This window comes from Protopterus annectens, chromosome 13.part0 (genome assembly GCF_019279795.1).
Source record: "Protopterus annectens isolate FY-2018-M chromosome 13.part0, PAN1.0, whole genome shotgun sequence".
NCBI lineage: Eukaryota > Metazoa > Chordata > Ceratodontiformes > Protopteridae > Protopterus > Protopterus annectens.
In genome coordinates this window covers 1046214579-1046238679 of record NC_056747.1, presented here as the reverse complement: position 1 = coordinate 1046238679, position 24101 = coordinate 1046214579, and the positions used below count along the sequence as shown (strand labels likewise).

The 24101-nt window shown below is 40.2% G+C and overlaps 1 protein-coding gene across 1 annotated transcript; it reads right to left on the bottom strand.

Moving 5' to 3' along the window:
• Window positions 1-16625: 16625 nt before the first annotated feature.
• LOC122788106 (telethonin-like) lies at window positions 16626-23820 on the bottom strand. The gene is made up of 2 exons (XM_044055041.1): window positions 23511-23820; window positions 16626-18230 (listed from the first exon to the last, which is right to left on the bottom strand). Exons 1-2 carry the CDS (start codon window positions 23654-23656, stop codon window positions 17843-17845), a joined length of 534 nt encoding a protein of 177 aa, XP_043910976.1. The 5' UTR covers window positions 23657-23820; the 3' UTR covers window positions 16626-17842.
• Between the last annotated feature and the right edge of the window lie 281 nt (window positions 23821-24101).

The following is a 24101-nucleotide window of genomic DNA, read 5'->3' as shown; positions in this document are numbered from 1 at the left end:
GATATGTACACTGCATGAAATGCCTAACATGAAGTAACTGCCTGTGCTGACATTTTACAAAGACGTAGTCATGCTGACCATTTGTAATCAGACAGTTTCAGTCCTCTGTGAGGCCTATGAAATGATGATTAAAAGACAGTGAAATTGCTATGTATATGTTTGCCGTGAAGGGCTTACAAGACACAAGTTGTTAGGATTAGGCGTCAACTTGGATTAATTATGTAAAAGCCTTGTACATTAGCAACAGATGTATACATCGTAAATACAGTTATTTCCGGGCTCAGCGATGCCTTCCTAAATCCATGCCTGACACTCAACAAACAAACGATAACTGTTTACTGATTGTAATCGCATCCTCATGACTTAAAGAAGCCGAGTTAGTATAATTAGAGATGTTGAGGATGGGTATTTGACAATGAAAATGTTTTCTACAATGCCTGCTTTTCCTATAATGGCTAGACTGCTGTAATGGTAGGCCTTTGTCTTTGTTTATGCACTATGCTGCTTTCGGGCAAACATGTTCCGTGCGGGTGCTCCACTCCGACTCCAATCTCAAGCCATGTGGTTTGGATGTTAATAGTTGTGTGTAAATCTGTTAAATGGAGAAAATGAAACACAAACTGAGAACAACTGTAACTTCTACATTTTACACACACATGTTAAGACTAACACAAATACGCGGTTTGACACTGGATTCAGAGGTCAGCAACTGCACTGACAGTGTTGCCCCATTAATGGAAATGTACCCCCGCACAAACGCACTTAAACATGCTTACTGGTGCTTAGATATGTTTACTACTGCATATTTGTGCTTACACCTGCAAAATAGTAACTTATTCATTATGTCACTAACACTGAGATTGAGTGACATTAATTACACATTTCATGCAGTACTCCAGTTCACATGTACATATTTTATGTAGGTTGTACAGCAATACGATGTGTAAATATGTTTATATACACATTCCACATCGTGAATGATATGTGCTAGTGTGGGACTCGGACCATGAATGCCTGTCCATTAGGCGAATGCTCTGACCAATACACTATTGCTGTGCTTCTTCAGTTGCATATATACCCATATACCCATGTCTCCTACTTCCCCAATCACCCACCCCAACACTTCACTAACACTGCAGTCATCCATTCTCCAGTTGGATTCGCAGTGTATCCACACCAGTACATAGTGGCTGCTCCCTACCCCTGTAGACCCATCCCATCGGTTAACTCACTACACGTATCCTCAGGAATCCCTAATGTTTAATCCTCAAACATTGGTGACATGAGTGACCAATAGGACACTAAACACAATATTTGTGTTATCTCACATGGGACACAGTTGTCTTTATGTCAAGATTATACTCTTACTTCCTTGCATACTACTCTTGTTAACATGACACTACAATGAATTAATTAGTCTGACTATATGGTAATATACAAGTTACACATGAGAACTAATTATGTACGTGTTTGGTGTGTTTCATTTACAAATAGACCGGTTTAGTATTTGGAGTTGCCATTGCAGGCAGATCACAGGAATAATTCCCTGTGTGAGACAGTCCTCACATTTGCTTTATTCAGCACAGCGCTGACTTCGGACATTGTACACACTTCTGCGTTTTAGCAATTTTGGCCCTTCCCTCTTATACACTACCTATTATTCTATCTACTGTCGAGGTTTGTAAGGGCACACTCATGTATTTATGTCTGTAAATGTGTAAATGGAATGGATATGTTACAGGGAATGTACATCTACATATAGATGCATGCATGTCTGTATGCATACATACTTATAACTGACTTGCTGGCCTCCATGGAGCGGACCAGTTAGAACCAGGCCATCCAACCATGACACGCCTGGATCCATAATCACATACCCATAGTTCAACATACATGCAATCCATCCATTATCCAGTTGCTTTCACGGCCATGACACACCTCCACACATTGCCCTCCCCCCGGCGTTAGGGGCCCTACACATATGTTGTCCCAACACATGTATTATCATGCTCTCCCACCATTTAGTCCTTGAACATACCAGCCCTTGCTTGTGTAATGGATGGAGATCCTAATATGCTGTCAAATTTTGGTTGTCCCACTGGGGACTACCCTCTAATTGTTTGTAAAGTAGACTTAGCAGATCGTGTGTATGTGTGTGTGTGTGTGTGTGTGTGTGTGTGTGTGTGTGTGTGTGCGTGTGTGCGTGTGTGTGTGTGTGTGTGTGTGTGTGTGTGTGTGTGTGTGTGTGTGTGTGTGTGTGTGTGTGTATGTGTGTGTGTGTGTGTGTGTGTGTGTGTGTGTGTGTGTGTGTATGTATATTATATATATATATATATATATATATATATATATATATGTATATATATATATATATATATATATATATATATATATATATATATATATATATATATATATTACTACATCGACAACGTAGAACACCGACATCCAATTCTTCGACACGAAAACACCGACACAGAAATGATCGAAACTGCAAATCACGGACATTTAACAGGTAAGGGGTTTAAAATTCGCTAATCATGCCTACCATGTTTTAGTAAGTGTGGCAGTGTAATGCATGTGTTACGATCATTGTATTACTTAGTCCTTATGGTAGGCATGATTAGCGAAATTTAAACCCCTTACCTGTTAAATGTCCGTGATTTGCAGTTTCGATCATTTCTGTGTCGGTGTTTTCGTGTCGCAGAAGTGGATGTCGGTGTTCTACGTTGTCGATGTAGTAACCTAGAACCATATATATATATATATATATATATATATATATATATATATATATATATATATATATATATATTACATCTGTACATACTTATATACATTCCCTGTGCTGGGCACTGCTTACACCCGTGCAAGTGCACTTAGATTTTCTTACTGTTTGTTATATATGTTTACTACTGCTTATTTGTGCTTACTTATGCCTTATTTGTTATGACAGTACCACTTTGATTGAATGGATTTGGATAAAAGTCCCATGCGATACTCAAGTTCACTTGTACATGTCGGTTTTGTAGCAGACCGACACTCATTCCACATGGAAAATGATATGTGCTATAGCTGAACTTGAACTGAGAATGCCTGTTCATTAGGCGGATGCTCTAACCACTACACTATTGGTGTGCTGCTCCATTTTGATGTATACCCATGGTTCATAGTTACCCGAACACATGCCTCAACACTTCACTAACACAGCAGTCATCCATTCTCCAGCTGGAAAAACCACACCACTACACATGTGCCATTCCCTACCACTCTAGAACTATCCCGCATGTTGACTCACTCCAAGTATATTCAGACATCCCAAGCTTATAGTCCTGGAACATATGTTCATATAATGGTCAGGGGTCAAATAGTCTTCAGTTTTTTGGCTCATCCGACTGGGGACCAGGACTTCCCTGTACCTGTTCGACAATCAGACTTAGCACGTGGACAATGTTAGTCCCATTGTTAGCATCCTACCTGTGGTTGGAGACACTGGAGGTTTGCTCACCTCTGGCCAGCTTGATATGACAGCACTAAATAATACAGGGGTTCCTCTGCTGTTTTCCTTTGCATTAGTTATGATTGCTTTATTGTGACCATGTTCATTCTTCATGGATATATAATATAATATATATATATATATATATATATATATATATATATATATATATATATATATATATGTCTGTACATACACATGCATATACACCTACATGCTTATTTACATTTCCCATACTGTTGAATGACCACCACTTACAGCCGAGCATACCCGCTTACGTCTGCTTGAATGTGCCTTACTCACCCTATATCTGACAGCCATTATTGTGTGCATCATATAAAATTAGCTGCCCTTGCATAGCTTGGACCCAGGAAAAGAAATACCATAGTCACTGGTTTGACCACTAAACCATCTGTAATACATTCTGCATGGATGGTAGTTAGGATATATGACTTTACTACAGGAATTCCACACAACTGGCAACAAATGTGACAGTCGGTTGGTGTACATATGTATAGTACATGTTAATGTTCATATATTTCTGAGAGACATATGTATACATTTGCAAGTATACATATTTATGAATAGGACACATACTTGACAACTACGCATATGCATGTATGTGTGATGTGTAGCTATGCGAATATAAGTATGTACATTTATAGATATATGACTACATATCTGGGGTTATACATGCCCATGTATATGAACACCTGCATCCGGGAGGGACCTGTACCGTTTTTATACAGGAGTTGTGTGCATCATTACGACGTGGAACCTGGACAGGGTATACAATTTGTGGATGTGTACTATTTGGAAGATGGCTATGGGAAAGCTTCTTGGGAACATATGAAAGGTATATATTACCAATAATGCATGTGGGGAGATGTGCATCACAGTCAGGTGTTTAATCCCGGGTCATAGGTTCTGCAGGACTGGGTGGAGGCTGAGCAGGGTTGTGGACAAGTACTGCTAATCCGACTTGTGTCCGAATGTCAATGGGGGTGGAAATCGTGTTGTGCCACAACATCTAATCTTGAGAACAGACACTTATCCCATGGGGGGATGTCCAAAAATTGTGAAAGCCATTGACACCATTCTTTTGGCTGTATGAAAATGAGCGAGGGTTATACATGCATGGGATACCTAGTTTGCAGGCCTCGGACTGCTTAGGGTGAGACTGCCTACTAGATGTGGGTAGGGGGCACTATGTGCAGATATGGCTGGCCCAAGCTAGCAGCCCGAGTATGGGTGGTTTTGGTGGATGCTCAGCAAGGGGGGGGGTGTGCTGTGGAGGGGATGATGGATATTCAATTATTTATCCAGGTGTGTAGGGGTTGGATGGCTCAGTTCAGGCCAAACCATTATGTGGTGTGAACCAGTACCATTTCTGTACATGTGTATCATACATGTTAATTTTCATATGTTTGTGGGATTGTGTTCTTCAATATGACCTGACAGGGTGTATTGGGGATGTGAATGTATGCTTTTTAGCTTCCTTTCGGATTCTCCCACTGCACCCAAGTACACCTCCAGTTCACCTATTGTACATCCGACCCAATCTCCCCTTGATGGATTATTACATTACCCATCACCCCCCCAAAATCCACATACACACCATCCATCCCTTCTCTGGTTGTTAGCCCATGGCACAGACAGCAGTACACATTGCCTACTCTACATATCTCTGGTACCATTATGGTTTTGAGGCCAACCCTAGCATATTTGGTCTTCCACATGCTGTACTTCATGCACATAGGTACATGCAAATACTTATCTTTCATGACATGGTAGGTTGACCCAGGTTATACCCTTTCATTTTTGGGCCTTCCAGACAAGGACGACTCGGACAGCAAATGGGCAGATATTAAGCAAATGCTCTGACCATTGGGCTAGGCTTAGCAAAGGGCAGCAGCGCACAAACACGCTGCATTTTGCTTCCACTTGGTATAAAAATCAACACTACAATGAAATACGGATACAGGGTTTTAAATGTAATTGGTCGAGGGATGGGGGCTCAACATTCAGCTATGTGCTTGTGTGTTTATTCCTGTGATTTTAGTTTGGTGTTCGCGGAACTCTCTTGTATGCTTTGCATACATTTCAGTATCCACAGACACTGACGGGAGTGATTACTATTAGAAGCAGGCTGTACTAGTCAGCATTTTAGGTTGCGTGACTGTAGTCGACATGTTCACGCCTCTGTGCTGCACTCACGCATGTTTCCTGTGCACGTGGGTGGTGCGGCAGCGCGCCTTCATTAATATGCATATGGTGCTGCTGCGCTATCTCTACGCCACACGCTCGGTGCAAGGCTAACACAGTCCTTGCGCCAAGCTTCATGAATCCCGGGGTTTGTCTTTTTGCTTTATTTGGAAGGGTAGGTCCTGTGCAAACATTATCTTGCTTCCATTCCATATGATGTTTTTTTTGTTTTTTTGTTTTTTTTTGCTGTCAAGAGAATTTGATAAACATCTTTGAGGAACTTCACACGAACTTGTCTGGGTCTATCTAAGCTTTCTGTTTTGTGTAGAGTTCAATGTGCTTTTTCGATCACCATCTCACCAGCTTCTGAATCATTTTCTAAAAGGCAGTCCACAATTTGTTTTATTGTTTCTAATAAATCTGCTTGTTTATTGTTCTCTGGGATGCCTCAAAGTAATATATCATTCCTTCTGCCTCTTGCCTCCAAGTCAGTGATTTTTTGTTGCATCTCATAAATCTTTTTAGCATTTGTTTCATTTTCTTTTTGGATCTGGTTTATTCTTAACTAATTTTGGATACTTTAGCCTCTGTGACGTCTAGTCAGGAAGCTATTTGACTTAATGTGTGTCCAAACTCTGAAAGTTGGTACCAAAAGTTTGGAATGGCTACTTGTTAGAGGTAGTAGTGCAGATTTTTAAGTAATCTAGGATGGACGTTTGCTTCGCTTTTGATTTTGTTAAGTGTTTCAGGTTCACTTGTAGTTTTGTGGTTCTCTGCCTTTTGGTTATAGCTTCTTTTTCAAGTGTAGCCACCTATGAGTATTTGGTTTTAATCATTTGTGCTTCCATTATTTCAGCTTTGCTTGTTATTTTGGCTCATTCTGTCTATCTTTCACAATTCTTATTCTTTTTAATCTGCTGTATCAGGCTGTTATCTCGTGTTCATTCTGGTGCAGTATTCTTAGAGAGAACGTTTGTTTCACCCTTTACAGGATACTCGGTTTAGCTCTTCACAAGAGGCGTCACTTGGTCACAGGTATATTATTTATCAAACAATGCTCTTTATGTTATTTTTCATGTTTTTCATTCATCTTTTTGGTTAGCTTGGTTTGCCCTTTTATTTTCCATTCCTGTTATAGCGGGTCTTTATCTCATGCTTGTTCTTGCATGGTGCTCTTAGGGCAAATGTTTGTCTCGCCCTTTATAGGATACTCAGTTTAACTCTTTACTAGAGGTTTTGTTTGGTCGTGAGTGTAATATTTATCATTAGAAAGGTTTTTCAATCGTTTTTATTTTATTTTTCATGGATTTTATTCATCACTTTTGTTAGTTCAGTCTGCCCTTTTATTTTCCATTCTAACTTAGACCACTGCATCAGACCATTATCTTGTGATCGTGCTTTGTTTCATATTTTCCAGGATCGTCATCTTCTTTCGGCTGTTCCCGTTAGGGGTCGCCACAGCGGATCACCTGTTTCCATTTCTTCCTGTCCTCTGCATCTTGCTCTGTCACACCAACCACCTGCATGTCCTCTCTCACCACATCCATAAACCTTATCTTAGGCCTTCCTCTTTTCCTTTTACCTGGTAGCTTCATCCTTAGCATATTTTTCCCAATATACTCTGCATCCCTTCTCAGCACATGTCCAAACCAACGTAATCTTGCCTCTCTGGATTTGTCTCCAAACCTTCCAACCTGGGCTGACCCTCCAATATACTTATTCCTAATCCTGTCCACCCTTGTCACACCCAGTGCAAATCTTAACATCTTTAACTCTGCCACATCCAGCTCAAACTCCTGCCTTTTTGTCAATGCCACTGTCTCCAACCCATATAACATAGCTGGTCTCACTACCCTCTTGTAGACCTTCCCTTTCACTCTTTCTGGTACTCATCTGTCACAAATCACTCCTGACACTCTTCTCCACCCACTCCATCCTGCCTGTACTCCCTTCTTCACCTCTCTTCCACACTCACTGTTACTCTGAACTATTGACCCCAGGTATTTAAACTCATCCACCTTCGCCACCTCTACTACTTGCATCCTCACCATTCTTCTATCCTCCCTCTCATTTACACACGTATATTCTGTCTTAGTCCTGCTGACCTTCATTCCTCTTCTCTCTAGAGCATATCTCCATCTCTCCAGGGTCTCCTCCATCTGTTCCCTACTCTCACTACAGATCACAATGTCATCTGCAAACATCATAGTCCATGGGGACTCCTGTCTGATCTCGTCTGTCAACCTGTCCATCACCATTACAAATAAGAAAGGGCTCAGAGCTGATCCTTGATGTAACCCCACCTCCACCTTAAACACATCCGTCACTCCCACTGCAGACCTCACCACTGTCACACTACCCTCGTACATATCCTGTACCACTCTTACATACTTCTCTGACACTCCTGACTTCCTCATACAATACCACAACTCCTCTCTAGGCACCCTGTCATATGCTTTCTTTAAGTCTGCAAAAACACACTGCAACTCCTTCTGACATTCTCTGTACTTCTCCATCAACACTCTCAGAGCAAACATCGCATCTGTAGTGCTCTTTCCCGGCATGAAACCATACTGCTGTTTACTAATCATCACGTCCCTTCTTAACCTAGCTTCCACTACTCTTTCCCATAACTTCATGCTGTGACTGATCAATTTAATCCCTCTGTAGTTACTACAGCTCTGCACATCACCCTTATTCTTAAAAATCGGTACCAAAACACGTTTTCTCCATTCCTCAGGCATCCTCTCACTTTCTAAGATTTCATTAAACAATCTGGTTAAAACTCCACTGCCATTTCTTCTAAACACCTCCATGCTTCCACAGGTATGTCATCTGGGCCAACAGCCTTTCCATTCTTCATTCTCTTCATAGCTATCCTTACTTCCTCCTTGCTAATCCATTGTACTTCATGATTCACTATCCCTACATCATCCAACCTTCTCTCCCTCTCATATTTTCCAGGATACTAGGTCTAAGTCTTCATTGAAAGCGTCATTATGGTTGCTAGTGTTTTATTTATCGAAAAGAGGTTTTTCAGACCTTAATTTCATAGCTTACATCATTTTTTTTTGCAGAGCCACGCTATTAAGGTGTGCACCAGATCACTGCCATCTTGGAACACCCAGCTGTAAGAAAACTTTCTATGTTGATGGTGTCTCTGTGATTGATGAAACAGTTAATCTAGTAGACTATCAGTTGTCAGCAAAGAGCGAAATATTTTGTACTGTACAAATTAATGGGAAACCAGTAGATCTTAAAGTAGACACTGGATCTATATGCAATGTTATATCAGCACAAATGTTTTCTAATGTAAAAGTTAGTAAGAAACTTAATTCAGCAAAGAGTGCGAAACTAGTTGCTCTTGGTGATGAAGAGATTGAAATTGATAGCGCAGTAGTTATTTCATGCCATTCTGTTGGAAACAGCTATGACTTGCAGTTTTATATAGCCAAAGACACATGCAGTCACTGTTAGTCCTCAAAGGCAGTCTGAGAATGGGACTGATTTCATTTAATAAAGAGGTTCACCAAGTAAGTATGAACAACAATGATAGTTTTTCACAGAGTATTTTTAGTGAATATGCCAATATTTTCAAATACGAGCTTGGTAAATTTCCAGTCACATATTCCATGAAATTTAACTATGAAGTAAGTCCAGTTGTTAGACCAACACAGAAGATTCCAGTACCAATGCAGAGAAAAGTAAAAGCAGAACTAGACAAAATGGTGAATTAAGGTGTCTTTACTCCAGTAGAAGAACCGACTGAATGGGTATCCTCCGTTGTCATAGCTCATAAGAAATGCTCAGATGATATTTGAATATGCATTGATCCAAGAGACTTAAACAAAGCACTTAAGCATCCTCATCATCCAATGTGTACAGTAGAAGTGGTAGCCACTCTCATGCCAAATTCCATTGTTTTTTCACTCTTAGATGCAAAAAGCTCCTTTTGATAAATTTCACTGGAACACAAATCTTCCTTTTTAACTACATTCCGTACACCATTTGATAGATGCAGATTTTTGAGAATTCCATTTGGAATCAATTCTGCCAGCAAAGTCTTTCAATTTGCCATGGAACAATTTTTTTCTGGTTATCCATGTGCTATTATAGTAGACGACATTATTGCTGGAGGCAATGGTGAAGACAAACATGATAGAAATCTCAGGAAAGTTCTAGACCATGCATGTGAAGTAAATCTTAAACTGAATCCTCAGAAATGTAAATTTAAACTGAAAGAAGTTACTTATGTGGGACATTTGTTTACCAATTCCGGCTTACAACCAGATCCATCTAAACAAATAGCAATTCTTGAGATGCCAGTTCCAGAGAATGTCACAGCTTTACATTATTTTCTAGGTATGGTCAACTATTTAAGAAAGTTCATCCGAGACTTGAGTGAGCTTTCTGCATTGTTACATGAGTTGACAAGCAAAACATTTAACCTGGTCCTGGTTGGAGCAACACCAAAGAGAATTTGATATTTTGATGAAGAAAATTGCCAGTCCACCACCATTGAGATATTATGATGGTCACAAACTTATAACACTTTCTTGTGATGTGTCAAAGTATGGCTTTGGTGCAGCATGTCTTCAAGAAAGCATACCAGTAGCCTATGCATCAAGAACTTTAACTCAGAGATTCATTATGCACAAATAGAGAAAAAGCTTTTGGCAGTAGTGTTTGCATGTTTGAAGTTCAATGATTATATTCATGGCAGACCTATCCAGAGGGTGTGCAATTAGGTTGAGGCTTATTTTCAGTGGAGGTCAAAGACCACTGGCTCAGTGTCCTGTAGGTAGCCAAAAGGAAGGCATGATACCAATGACTAGAAGAAAAAACTCATAGCCTTTTAACATAGTCAGCAGCAGACCCTACAGTGACTATATCCCCCAAATTATAGCTTCAAAATTAAAATATTCAATATCCAACTCTATGGCACTAAGGAATGAATCCCTGATAGCAATCATGTTGACCTGAATTTAATTAGTATCTTAGGCACTGGAAAAGCCATGCAGGGAAGCAGAGGTGTGAGGGACAAAATTCTGGATCACCTACCCTGAGAGAGGGATTGGACAATATCCCAGGATGCCTTCTAAATAGCATGAAACATGACCTATCAGGGCCTATGTAATTTAACTGTAGCCTCCAAACAGGCTTCATGCCTCATGAATGGAGAAAGGCAACAGTCATCCCTCTGCACAATGGTGGGCCATCTACAGACTCTGGAAACTACACATCCATAAGTCTCACTAGTCTTATATCTAAAGCCATGGAAAGAATTATTATGAAGAATAAGATCACTAGAGATATAGTAAACATCCAGACACTGAACCCAACCCAGTTTGGTTTCATCAAGGGCAGATCATGCCTACTCAACCTGGTGGACTTCTTTGAGACGGTCACCAAAGCAATGGATGAGGGCAAAATCATTCACACTGCCTACCTTGACCTGGCCAAGGCATTTGACACAATACCCAACTTAGGCATTGAGACAAACTCAAGAGGTTAGGTACAAATCTGTATGTCACCCAGGATCAAGGAAGTTAGAATTTGGGAGTCCACCTCGAGAAAGAACCCAGTCACAAGTGGAGTCCCTCAGGGATCAGTCCTTGGACCGCTCCTTTTTGGTATTTACGTCTCAGAAGTCGAGGCCAATGTCAGTGGTCTCTGGCTGACTAAATTTGCAGATGATTGCAAATTAGGAGCTGTCATTGAATCTCACACTGACACAAATGTTCTCCAGGAGGGGCTAACACAGACAATCAACTTGTATCAGAGCCATGGACTAAAACTAAATGCCAAGAAATGCATAATAGTATCCTTTGGTAAGTCCTACATCTCTGGTAACTATCATATTGACAACACACCCCTTAGAGTTGATCCAGTAGTGAGGGACTTAGGGACACACACAGATAGTAAACTAGTCTTTGATCATCATGTGTCTACAATGGTGAGGAAATCATTCTATGTTGCGCAACTTATAAACAAAGGTATGGCATCTAAGTCCAAGGAAGTCATTGTTTCTCTGTATTTGGCATTTATCAGACCAATCATGGAGTACAATGCCCCCTTTGGTATGTATCTAACTAGGCATATCCAGCAACTGGAACGACCACATAGGTTCCTCACTAAAAGAATACAGGGCATAAGTAATATGTCCTGTGCAGACCACTGGAAGGCCCTATCCCTGTATTCTGTCTCCTACAGGCTTTTGAGGGGAGATCTATGCCTGGCATTCAGGCCATTGTCAGCCCCAACTCTGATGGACCTGCTGCATATCCACAAAACAATCAGTACAAGATCTACCTGTTCTAAAAACTTAAACCTTGCCTGTGATACAAATAGGACCTACTGAACAGATAGGTATGTATCTCAGAGACTACCCCATCTATGGAACAGACACCCCATCCATGTGAAGCAGAGTTCCTCCTTAACCCAATTCAAGTGCAACTTAGACAATTGGATGGGAAATCTGAAATTCATCCCTAGTTTGGCACCTATGTCTCTAATGCAAACAGGTAACCTGTAAATTGCTCATCTCCCAGGCCCATGCTTACACTTATCAAGGGTATCAGAATTTGCCAGAGATATGGGTGCATGGCTAGGCTTAAAAAGGCCTTTGTGGTGGTTAGCCTAGTAAACACCTATGAACCTATGGTAGTGCAGTGACTGTTTTAACAAATGCAAACAAATGTAGCTTTAAACATCTCTTAGATCAGTGTTCCCCAACCACCGGGCTATGGATTATTTGGTAACGGGCCACACAGAAAGAATAAAAACTTTTTATATTGGGCACCTGACTTTTCAGAAAAAAAGAGTATATGTGTGTGTGTGTGTGTGTGTGTGTGTGTGTGTGTGTGTGTGTGTGTGTGTGTGTGTGTGTGTGTATGAGTGTGTTTATGTTTATGTCCGTGTGTGTGAGTGAATGCATGTGTGAAAGCAGAAAAGACTGTGTGCGTGTATGACAGAGTGAACAGTGAGATCGATCAACACGTTAGAAACAGAGTGTGTGTGTGTGTGTGTATGTGTGTGTGCGTGCGTGTGTGTGTGTGTGTGTGTGTGTGTGTGTGTGTGTGTGTGTGTGTGTGTGTGTGTGTGTGTGTGTGTGTGTGTGTGTGTGTGTGTGTGTGTGTAAGAGAGATAGAGAGTGAAGAGTGAGACTGATCCCTGCCAGCAGCAGTATATATATATATATATATATATATATATATATATATATATATATATATATATGTGTGACAGCCAGGGTGGGATAATGCCTGAGGTCTAAATATGTGGGATGAGTTCATACAGGGCAAGGAAGCAGCACGAGCTTGTACAGGCAAATTTACACAAAGTGTGAATAAAGGAAGGTGAGTAACCCCAGACATCAAAAGTTATGCGAAGAACTATTTGGTCAGCCATAAGGGAGCAGCATAAATTGTAAGAAGGATGTGGCAAAAATACAAAAGAGAAAAAGAAAAAGAAACACAGGAGGGGAGAAATAAGACAGAGAGTCACTTCTAGCTTCAACTACCAGGGGTGAAGTGAACACTTTTGAAGAAAGTGGGACTCAAGAGACTTTGTATGAAAAAGAACACATAGGGGAGATGGGAATGGTAGGAAACAGGAGGCGAGGGAGATTATGATGAGCGAATTATCTATTAAAATAAAACTAGCAGTGCAAGTAACCCAAAAAAAGAACACAATGATGCTAAAATACATGGAAAGGATAAATGGACCAGGTTGAATGAAACTGGTGGAAAAGCAATTAAGGAGAACTGATGAAAACAAGAGAAACATAAGGAGAAGGAAAGGAGTAGGTAAGACCAAAGGAAATGGCTTCAAAAATGGGTGCGGTATAAAACAGGGAGGTAGGAGGATGATGCATAAGACTCTAGGATTTTACAAGAAACAGGACGTGAGGCAAAAAATCAGCAAAAGGAAGGAGAAGAAAGAAGACTGGACACCAGATGATGAAGAAGGGGAAAAAGTCTGAAGGATGGGGAGAGAATGAAACATGAAAAAAAAGTGGAAACTGATAACCGCTGGAGACATCACACAGAGAAAGCTGGAACCACGCACATGTTGTGGAAAAAGCAGATGGGCAAGGCAAATGTGGAATAGTAAAATAAAGAAATGGAAGGAAATATAAGGAACAACAGGATTCCAGAATAAGAGGGAGCTATGTCTTTTATAAATACACACACACCATGAAGAAACAGACAAAAAATTATGAGCAGAGTGAGCAAATCTATAGTGTGGAGTAAATGGATGGGACAGAACAAACAGTGGAATGAAACCCAAGACCCAAAGAATCACAAAGGTTAGGAAAACTAGAAGAGGAGGGAAGGAAGCCCTGACAGAATGAGAACAATCAGGGTGATAATGCAAAATCAGAATGAGATAAAAAAAGGAGCTATAATGGAATGGGAAAAACTGACACATGGAGTGAAGGGGAGCCACTAAGAGGTGACAGAGATACTCAAACCAAGGGAGGGAGGGAGGAAAATAATATATGAAAAAATAGGGTGAAAGTGGAGAAAAAGGAGGCATACTATACTAGCATAGAACAGAAAAATGTAAATGGATTCATTATTGCAACAATTGTCAGAAAATAGTGGGTGTACCAAATGAGAGGATACATGCATGCATATTTGATTCCTCCAGTGCTGAAAATCAATAAAAATATATTTAAAATAAGGATGTGGATGAACCATTTGAAGAACCTTCAAAAATTATGAGATTTTAAATTTCTAGGATGCTTACATTAGTTGAACAGCTAGACAACAAATGATTCAATTAGGCACAAAAGTGGGCAGCATGCTATGAGGCAGCATGACATCTGTTGTCAACATCACCAACAACTAGACAAATTATTTGTTTTATGATAATGAACTGAATTTGACAGGCTGTGGGACAGAAGTCCGTAGTACATAAATCAAAAACTTGTGAGCAGGCTGAAATATTAAGTAAGAAAAGTTTAACTGTTATATCTGTGGAAATAAAAGTATGACATATTTTCATTCATCAGTTTTTCGGGAATTTGAGGTGAGCAGGATTACTGGTTTTGAAGTGGGGAGGAGAAATATGCATATTTACAGAACCATGGCACTTTCCTTAAAAAAAATTTGGGCCAGTCAGGTTAGCTATTGCAGAATCTGGATAATTTCTATACCTCAGGTGACCTAGGTTTGAATGGCTGTCCAAATGCCAGACATTCAGTAGAGGAGACAGAGGCATTGAGGGTCTTTGCTCAACTTATCTGCACTGGTGAGAAGCAAGAAGGAGGAAAGAGAAATTCTTTCTTGGATGAAATACTAAGACTGCATTTTGGTCCGTAAGTGATGTCATCCTGCTATATTCTGATAGTAGCCTCCTCATAGGTACATACATACATACATACATAAATACATACATACATGCCTACATACATACATACATACATAAATACCTACATACATAGATACATACATGCATACATACCTACATAAATACATACATACATACATAGCTACATATATACATACTTACATACAAATATTTCAAGCATGGGCATTGATGCCCTTCTAGCCTGCCAATATACCAAAACACTTGTTCCCATAATGTGTCCAGGCTGTTCTTAAAAATTTCTAAACTAGTACTTGCTTTAATGTAGTTTGGTAGTCTGTTCCATGCATCAGCTGCTCTCTCAGAGAACCAGTTAGTACACTTCTCATTCCCACAGAATTTTCTACATAGGTTTCCTGCTGACTCCCTACTAATTTTGATAACACCAAACATTCTTAGAGATAGTAGTCTCTAAATGCCTTAACTTTACCCAATTTCAGGTCATCCTCATACAGACTAAGTGCAATAATGCCCTCTAGGGTGTCTGTTAATGTGTAATCAATGCCCTTTCAGGGGTGTAAAGGCCCTGCATCTGTGGCATCAGGCCTCAAAGCACCCATGGGTTGGGCATTATTGCATGCTTATTATGCACACGTACAATGGCCAGTCCTTGGAAAATTGCCTTACATGAAACTGGTCCATGGCGCAAAAAAGGCTGAAGACCACTGTCTTAGATAATCAAACAAGGGTCAGCATCCCTCATTAGTATATGGGTGGGCATGGTCACATGATTAATAGGGCATAATAGGCCCTCACAGTAACAGAAGCACTCCCAGTAGCCACCAAGGGGAAGGATTAGGGCTAAAATAGGAAAAAGTGTTTGATGACCATCTGACTGAAAACCTCATAGAGGGTCAATGACTGGCAAGTGACAGTGGGAGAAAAAAAAAGAAAAAGAAATAAATAACATTTTAGTCAAATGCTGCTAGGACTACTGACTAAAAGGATCACTAATATAAATCTCAGTGTAAAAAGAAGACTCCAAGTGGAACAACACCAATAATTAATTAAGTAGTTCATTTCATGTATTTATTTATTTTTATCACTTTATTTTTGTCTTCTCTGGTTCAATTCTTGACAGGGGTGCCTTCTGTGCAGAGTCTGCATGTCCTCCCTGCAGTCGCATGGGTTTCCTCTGTGTGCTTCAGTTTTCTATAACATCCTAAAGACATGTTGTAGGTGGATTGGGCACTGTAAATTAGCCCAAAGAGTGTGTGTGTGTGTGTGTGTGTGTGTGTGTGTGTGTGTGTGTGTGTGTGTGTGTGTGTGTGTGTGTGTGTGTGTGTGTGCGCGTCTTCTATGGAAGGTTGGGCACTGGGCTGGCAACTCGACACTGTAAAAACTCCACTGCTAATCATTCTGTGGACCATTGTTCCACTGTGGCTACCCCTAACAAGGAAAGGCTAAAAAAAGAAGAGGATTATTTTATTTTTGTCTGTTTTATTTTTATTGTTGTTCAGCAGGCATCAGTTCCATACACAGGGTACGATTATCCCTATAATAATAACATCACAGTGACATCAACTGGAAATATAGTCAGGTCTGGTAATTAATTTTTTTTTTTTTTAGTTATTTTATTTCAAAAAATCTAGCATTATTTGTATCCAGGGATTTTCTTCAGTTACAAAGGGCAGCAAAATAAAAAAGGTGTGTGTGTGTGTGTGTGTGTGTGGGGGGGGGGGGGGGTTAGCATTTATTTTTCATCTTGTACAGTCTACAGAAAATCATGTGTGTATACTGAGCTGCAGGACAGTTTAGCTTATGATTCAACATTGCCTACATTTTTTCTGAATTGCACATTGCCACTGAGTGAGCTAAGTGCCAACAATTCATGCTGAGCAGCAAGCTACTTTGCTTAGCGTATTTATCCTCTGGTGATTTCGGGAATTACAGCTAGCAATTTCTTTTTTGTGTTTACCCCCTGTAGCTAAACACGTATTTTTCAGAACTCCACATAGATAGTATATCTTTTTGAGTTGAAAAAAAGATTAGCTGGATGAAAGCCATGCGAAGAGAGAACATCCAAGCTACACTCAAACAATAGTTTAACATCAGGACCAAACCCCAGATCTTAATTACTATGCTTTGCATCACCATACTTCTCACAGAACTTAAACAGTTGTTTCCATCTCACTCTATTCCTTAAGGGTACACTTGTTAAGATTCTTTAGCATATCAACATATGGTTTCTGATGCAAGCTATGTATCTTTTTCAGTGAGTATTAACGGATAATGGTGAAAAGTCTGAAATTTAAGAAGGCACATTCCAGTTACTACACTTCTAGTGTTTTAACCTTTTTATTGAAAATATATTACAAACATTTTCAGATTACTAGTTACAAATTATAAAAATAGAAGTGTAGCATAACTTATATTGAAATACTTACATGGTGTGGCATTATATGGTTTGTTTGCAAGTATTCCACCTACTGCTATCATTAAAGTTTTGCTATAAACTCTCATTTCAAATATGTGTACAAACGTATTACATTTCAGTGCTTATGATGCTACATTGTTCCACAGCAATAAAATTCTTTTTCAACTCATAGGCAATATCAAGATGGTTAAATTAACAAAAGTGTATAATAAAGGAGAGGGGTGTATACAAAATGTTGCTTGATTTGTTCATCAGGGCTGTGAAGTTTAGTAGGCAAATTAATTTTGATCCAGTATGGGATGAATTATGTAGGCACGTATGGACAAGTTAATATCGATATTATAAGAAAATAGCCATATGATAATTCAGAAAGTCCATGCTTTGTGTTAACCCCTCTGAGCTTCTTGAGAAAGAGACCGTGAAAAGGACCGTAGGAGTTTGCTTGGCTGCATGATTGGTGGAAGCTGACTTTTGATCTGTGCAATCTCACATTTGTCTTGGCATGAACCATCACTGCAGAGAAATCTCTCAAACTCAATAAGGCGCTGTAGTTCTGGTGGAGTTAATGCCCTTTCCAGTTTGGATGACAGATCAGCAGGCTTGAAAATGGGAAGTGGTAACCGATTCTGGTAAGGCAGAGAGTATTTGGTCATTCCCTCCCCAAGGCGACCCATCTTCATGACATTACTTGCGGACCGCTGGACCACAAACTGGGTTTGGTGCTGTCTACTGAAGCTCTCCTTATGAGTATCATTCACTTCATTTAATTTACATCTGGCAAAAAAAAAAAAAAAAAACATCAGTGCTGTCAAAAATAGTGTGGCTTGATGTTTGGACAGTATTTACTTATAATTGCTCAACTATATTAATTTAAAACCACTTTCTAAGACATGTTGTCTGTTGTAGCACTTCTGTTAAACATCTATCAAACAAAAGATCAGATGAAAAACAATGCAGAACCAAACTATTAGCCCTAAGTTTAACAGTACTAGGTCTAAGCATCCCAGCTGCCATACCCACATAGTGTGATTGAAAAAAAAAACATAAATTCCATACTACTGGGAAATACTTTATTTATTTATTTATATTTGTTAACAAGGGTAGAGCACTGATCCACATGGACTCATTTCAGACTCAACACAGGTGTGCAAAGAAAAGAAACTGATATAAAACACATGCAGTCACAGATATAAATATGAATCATTGAACGATATAAGGTTTGCAAAAATGAATTATATATTTGTATACATATATGTATTTTATATATATATATATATATATATATATATATATATATATATATATATATATATACATATATGTGTGTGCATGTGTGTGTGTGTGTGTGTGTGTGTGTGTGTGTGTGTGTGTGTGTGTGTGTGTGTGTGTGTGTGTGTGTGTAGGTTCATAGGTTCATAGGTTCATACTAGGCTATCTGCCCTTGGGCATTTATAAGCCTAGCCAGAGTGTGTTTGGCTTTCGCCACCCATTTTAAATTAATTTTGCTATGCCCTTTTTTGAGGTTAGTATACTGTGCCTCTGTCTAACAGTGACACAGAAGTGATACCGGGGGTAAACCTACGATCTCCCATCCACTCATCAAGATTCCTCTTGAAGAGAGTCAATGAGGGACTCTGCCTAACCTGGACTGGGATTTTATTCCAGAGTGAAGGGAGCCTCTGGGTTATGAATCTGTCCCTCCAGCATGTCCTATTTATTTCAGTGCTGAGGTTCAAGTCTCTCGAGCACGTAGCTCGATGGGATTTGGATTTTCTGAGGTGCAGCATGTTCATTAATTCCGGGTTGGACATGGCTTTATACGTCTGGCACAGATCGCCTCTGAGCAGACGGTATGCCACTGAGTAGAGCTGGAGTTTCTTTAACCGGGCAGCATATGGCATCTGTTTGAGCCCTTTGATCCTCTTGGTGAGGTACTTTTGGGGTCTTTCCAGTTGCTGCAGGTGTCTGGTAAGGTACATCCCAAAAGGGGCATTGTACTCAATTATGGGCCTGATGAGGGATGAGTAAAGAAGCACGATGACCTCCCCTGATCTAGATGTGAATCCCTTCATGATTAGGTGGGCTATATAAAATGTTTTTCTAACCACTTTGGCCACGTGGTTGTCAAATGAGAGATTGCTATCAACTTGGGCCTCCAGGTCCCTAATTACTTCTTCTGTACTTAATGGATTACCACCTATGTGGCAATTTGTGGGCACTTTGTTTTTGCCAAAGGGGATGACTATACACTTTTTGGCATTTAGCTTGAGGCCATGGCTCTGGCACCAGTTGTCTGTTTCTATGAGGCCCTTTTGGAAGATGCTTGTGTCGGTTGGAGAGTCTATTATGGCGCCCAGTTTGCAGTCATCTGCGAACTTGGTCAGCCACAGTCCTTCCGTGTTGGCCTGTACCTCCGAGAAATATATACCGAACAAGAGAGGTCCCAGGACTGAGCCTTGTGGGACGCCACTTGTAACTGGTTTGGAGTCTGACATGCCTCCAGCAATTCTAACCATGTGGGTTCTGTCCTTGAGCCAGTTTGCAACCCATCTAGTGACATAGGGGTTTATATTTAAGCTGGTGAGCTTATCTATAATGCCCGAGTGGGATATTGTATCGAAGGCTTTTGCGAGGTCCAGGTAGGCTGTGTGGAACACCTTCCCCTCGTCAATGGCCTTGGTGACTGTTTCAAAGAAATTGACCAGGTTTAAGAGGCAGGATCTGCCCTTAACAAAGCCGAACTGGGTAGGATCCAGTGTCTGTAGGTCCCCAATATCTTTATTTATGAGGCCCATGATGATCCTTTCCATAGCTTTGCAGACCAAGCAAGTCAGGCTTATGGGGCGATAGTTTCCAGGATCCGTTGAGGCACCACCTTTGTGGAGAGGTGCCACTGTTGCTGTACGCCACTGTTTGGGTACATATCCTGTAGTAAGGCTGAGATTGAACAGTAATTTTAGGTTTGGGTTTAGCTCTTCTTGGAGTTCATGTAGGACGCAGCCCAGGACACCATCTGGTCCCATTGTTGCTGTGTTTTTTGCTTTGGAGAGGGCGGCTCTTACCTGAGCATCTGAGATGTCAGGGGGGCAGCACTCTGCTGGGATAGATATTTGCATTTTTGGTGGGGGGGGAGTTTGCGCTGAACCTGTCAGCTAGGATGTTGGCAATGTCTGTGGGTTCGGTGTATTTTTTGTCATTTTGGACTAATTCTGAGCATATCTGGGAATTCCCACCCAGGTTACTAACATAACTAAAGAAAGCCTTGTGATTATCCTTAGTGTCCTGTGCAATTTTTCTCTCAAAGCTGGCCTTAGACGATTTTATGAGTGCCCGTAGTTTTTTGCTAATACTGATCAGAGATGCCTTCCCTTTTTGGGATTTTGCTCTATCATGTAGTAGATTCCTCCTTCTATTGTATAGTTTGTTTATGGCTGGGGTCCACCAGACAGGATGTCTGCCTTTGGAGGATTGGGTCTTGGTTTTATTTGGGATTGCATGATCCATGCATTCCTGAAGGTGTTCATAGAATGCGTTTATAAAGGATTCTGCGGTCTGGGCCGTATTTTCCACAGGCCCGGGGGCTTTGAAGGATTCCAGCTCGGTTTTGAGGAGTGCGAAATTTGCTTTAGAGAAGTTTTTCACTGTGGTTTTCTGGGCAGGGGGTGGGGTTGGGATGTGAATATCCAGTGAGATTAGTTTATGGTCTGATCTTACCAGTGAGGAATACACTTCTGGTCTGGAGCACAGAGTCCCCATGTTGGTGATGATATGGTCCAGTATGTTTTCCCCTCTTGTGGGAGTGGTAACAAGTTGTTCCATAGCATTTGAGTTTATAAATTCTAGGAACATTTCGGCTAGGGTGTTGGAGCTAGAGTAATGCTCCCAGTCTCTGTTTGAGTAGTTGAAGTCGCCCAATATAATGGTGTTTGGAGAGACCTTCATATTTTCCAGTGTTCTCCGGAAGGCCAAGTGGGATTCCTGGGTTTGGGAGGGTGGTCTGTAGCAGACTATAAACTGGAAGGCAGTTTTACCCACTGTTAGTTGCACATGGATAATCTCTGATACTTTGTGCTGTGCCACCAACCTGGAGGTGTGGGTATCTTTGACGAATATTGATACTCCCCCTCCTTTTGTGGTTCGGTCCAAGTTTTGGGGCCGAAAAGCATGGTATGAGGTATAACCTGGTAGTGCTGGGGTGCTCTCGGGAGCCTTGAACCAGGTTTCTGTTACTGCACAGATATCAATGTTCTCCATGCTAAGGAGAGTTTTGAGTGTGTGCATCTTGAGGTTTAGACTTCTGGCATTGAGTAGCATTGCTCTTAGTTTCTTAGCCCTTGTGATACCTATGGAGGTGGGTTTGTCTTTTGAGCCTTGCCTAAAAAAGGCACTATGGGGGTAGCAAGAGCCTTTGCCAATATCCGAAAGCCCAGGGGTGACAGGTGCAAGCCGTCCCTAGCGGATATATATATATATATATATATATATATATATATATATATATATATATATATATATATATAGATAGATATATATATATATATATATATCTTTATCAGACCTTGACGACTAACAAATCATTTGTAGCAATTAAATGCCAGAATCAGGCTTTCTTCCTCACAGAACAGAGCAGAGTGAAAAATGCATGCAGGTAGCAAAGCTAAAAAAAAGAAAAGAAACAAAGGGGGACGTCTGAGTAGGGTGGGAGTTATATAATGGTAACTGAGGATATGAAGGTGGTATGACATATGGCAGATATTTATAGATGAAAGAATGGTAAATGTGATGAAAGAAGTTAATAACAAGTAGGAAAGATGGGTAACTAGGTGCATGTTTGAAGAAATAGCAGAATGGTTTGTCACATTTGTGTTATGCTGCTGTTACGTAAACAGGGACATTTGTCCATTTTTGTAAACTGAATCTTAAAAAATTTCTGAAGTCTAGGTAACATGTGGTTAGGTTAGGGAAGAGATTGCCAGACTTTGGGGCCTACATATAAGAAACTATGACTGGTGTATTTTTTGGCTGATGTGCTGAGTTGAAGGGTAGGATCATAATTAGCCTGTGGTCTGAAGTTGTATACCATTACTTTATAGTGAATCTGCCTGATGAATAAGACAAGCTATTTTAGTTAAGACTGAATAAGAGGGATCTAAGGACAAGTACAGCCCTCTGTTTGTTGAGAAGCCAGTTAACCTTAAGTACTGAGCAGGGGTGTTTTAATCCTAGAGAAAGGACAATGAAGTGGTAGATGTTGGCTGTCAGAGGTGCAGGAGGCCACTGTTGCATACACTTTTAAAGTTTCTTCTTGCATTGCAAGCAGAAATGCATGCTGACAGGTGACAGCACATTTATGAAACCCCAGCAGATGGTGCTCAAGTTCAAATAGTTGTTCAGAAATGATAACATTTGTTCATGCATGCATTTCAAGTATATACAATGTATTGGACAAAACATTGTTCTGTAATCCTCACCCTAACTTCTTTATTTACATCTCCTATATTTTGACTGTGCTTAATTGCCTATATCCACTTCCACAGTTCTAACAATGACATCCCATTATGTTACCACGGCAATAACTGCTGCCTTTACCAAGAAGTTATTTTGTCACATGTATGGGAAAGATGCAAACAAGCTAAGGGAAAAAAAATATGTACATATTGTGTAACTATTCTGGAAAATAGTATATAACACATTTAATAAATACATTTTTGCTAATATGGGTGTCATTTTTACAGAACTTCTTAAATTCTGTTAGAATTTAACCATATTGCATTATCAGGGAGTCAAAACATATATACTTGCTGAGAATGAAGCTGTATAACCACTATACAGTTGGTGCAAATGAAATACAGATAACAATCAGTACATAAAGTACCTAAAATACCGTTAAATGTCTGTATTTTCATGAAGATATTACTGCACAGAGCTGAGACACATGCAAGTCATAGCAAATTGTTAATTTAAGGAGGATTCGAGACAGATTAATGAAAAATAAGCATTTTAAAAAATTGTGCAGTTATTGTTACTTGGTTGAGTTTTATTTCCCAGGCTCACCTTTGCTCAGGTCTGGTGGAAAGGGTATGGTCCTGCCATTCTACAGTGAAAGACTCCTTCCTTGCTGCGTTTTCTTCTTTGATGAAGCAAGTTAGCCCAGCTGCAGTCACAAGGCCTGACTTTTTCACACTAGGTGTGGCATGCATTTCTGCTTGCTTCGATAGAATGTAGTTCTTTTTCACAAAAAAATTATATGTTACTCAAGTCTGAAGACCAGCCTTTATTTCAGTTTAGAAATTTTTTTCTACAAAGCAAGAGTGTTGTTGTGAAGCTGCTTTATGGCCTCCTCTCAGAGAGCAAAAGAGTGCTTATATACGTCTTAAGGTTACTATTTTGTAGTTCTGATGTAATACTCCATATCAGAAGGCAGGCATCATATGTGCCCACCCTAGCCCTCCTCCCCATGATATTCTACACTGTGTTGTGTGACGTGACTGTAAGTAGGGGAAATAGTTTAGGTATTAACTGCTCCTGGAATTTAACCTTGCTGTCACACACTCTATAAGTGGTTGACAAGTTACATACAAGGTTGCACTCAAGCCAAAGATAAGCCACACTTTTGCCATACTCTACAGTACAAAGGAGTATATG

Coding starts and splice junctions, on each gene's coding strand:
- LOC122788106 (XM_044055041.1), bottom strand. CDS start 23,656: ATGCATGCCACACCTAGTGTGAAAAAGTCAGGCCTTGTGACTGCAGCT. Junction 18,231..23,510: donor TCCACCAGACCTGAGCAAAG/GTGAGCCTGGGA, acceptor TTTTTTTGCCAG/ATGTAAATTAAATGAAGTGA.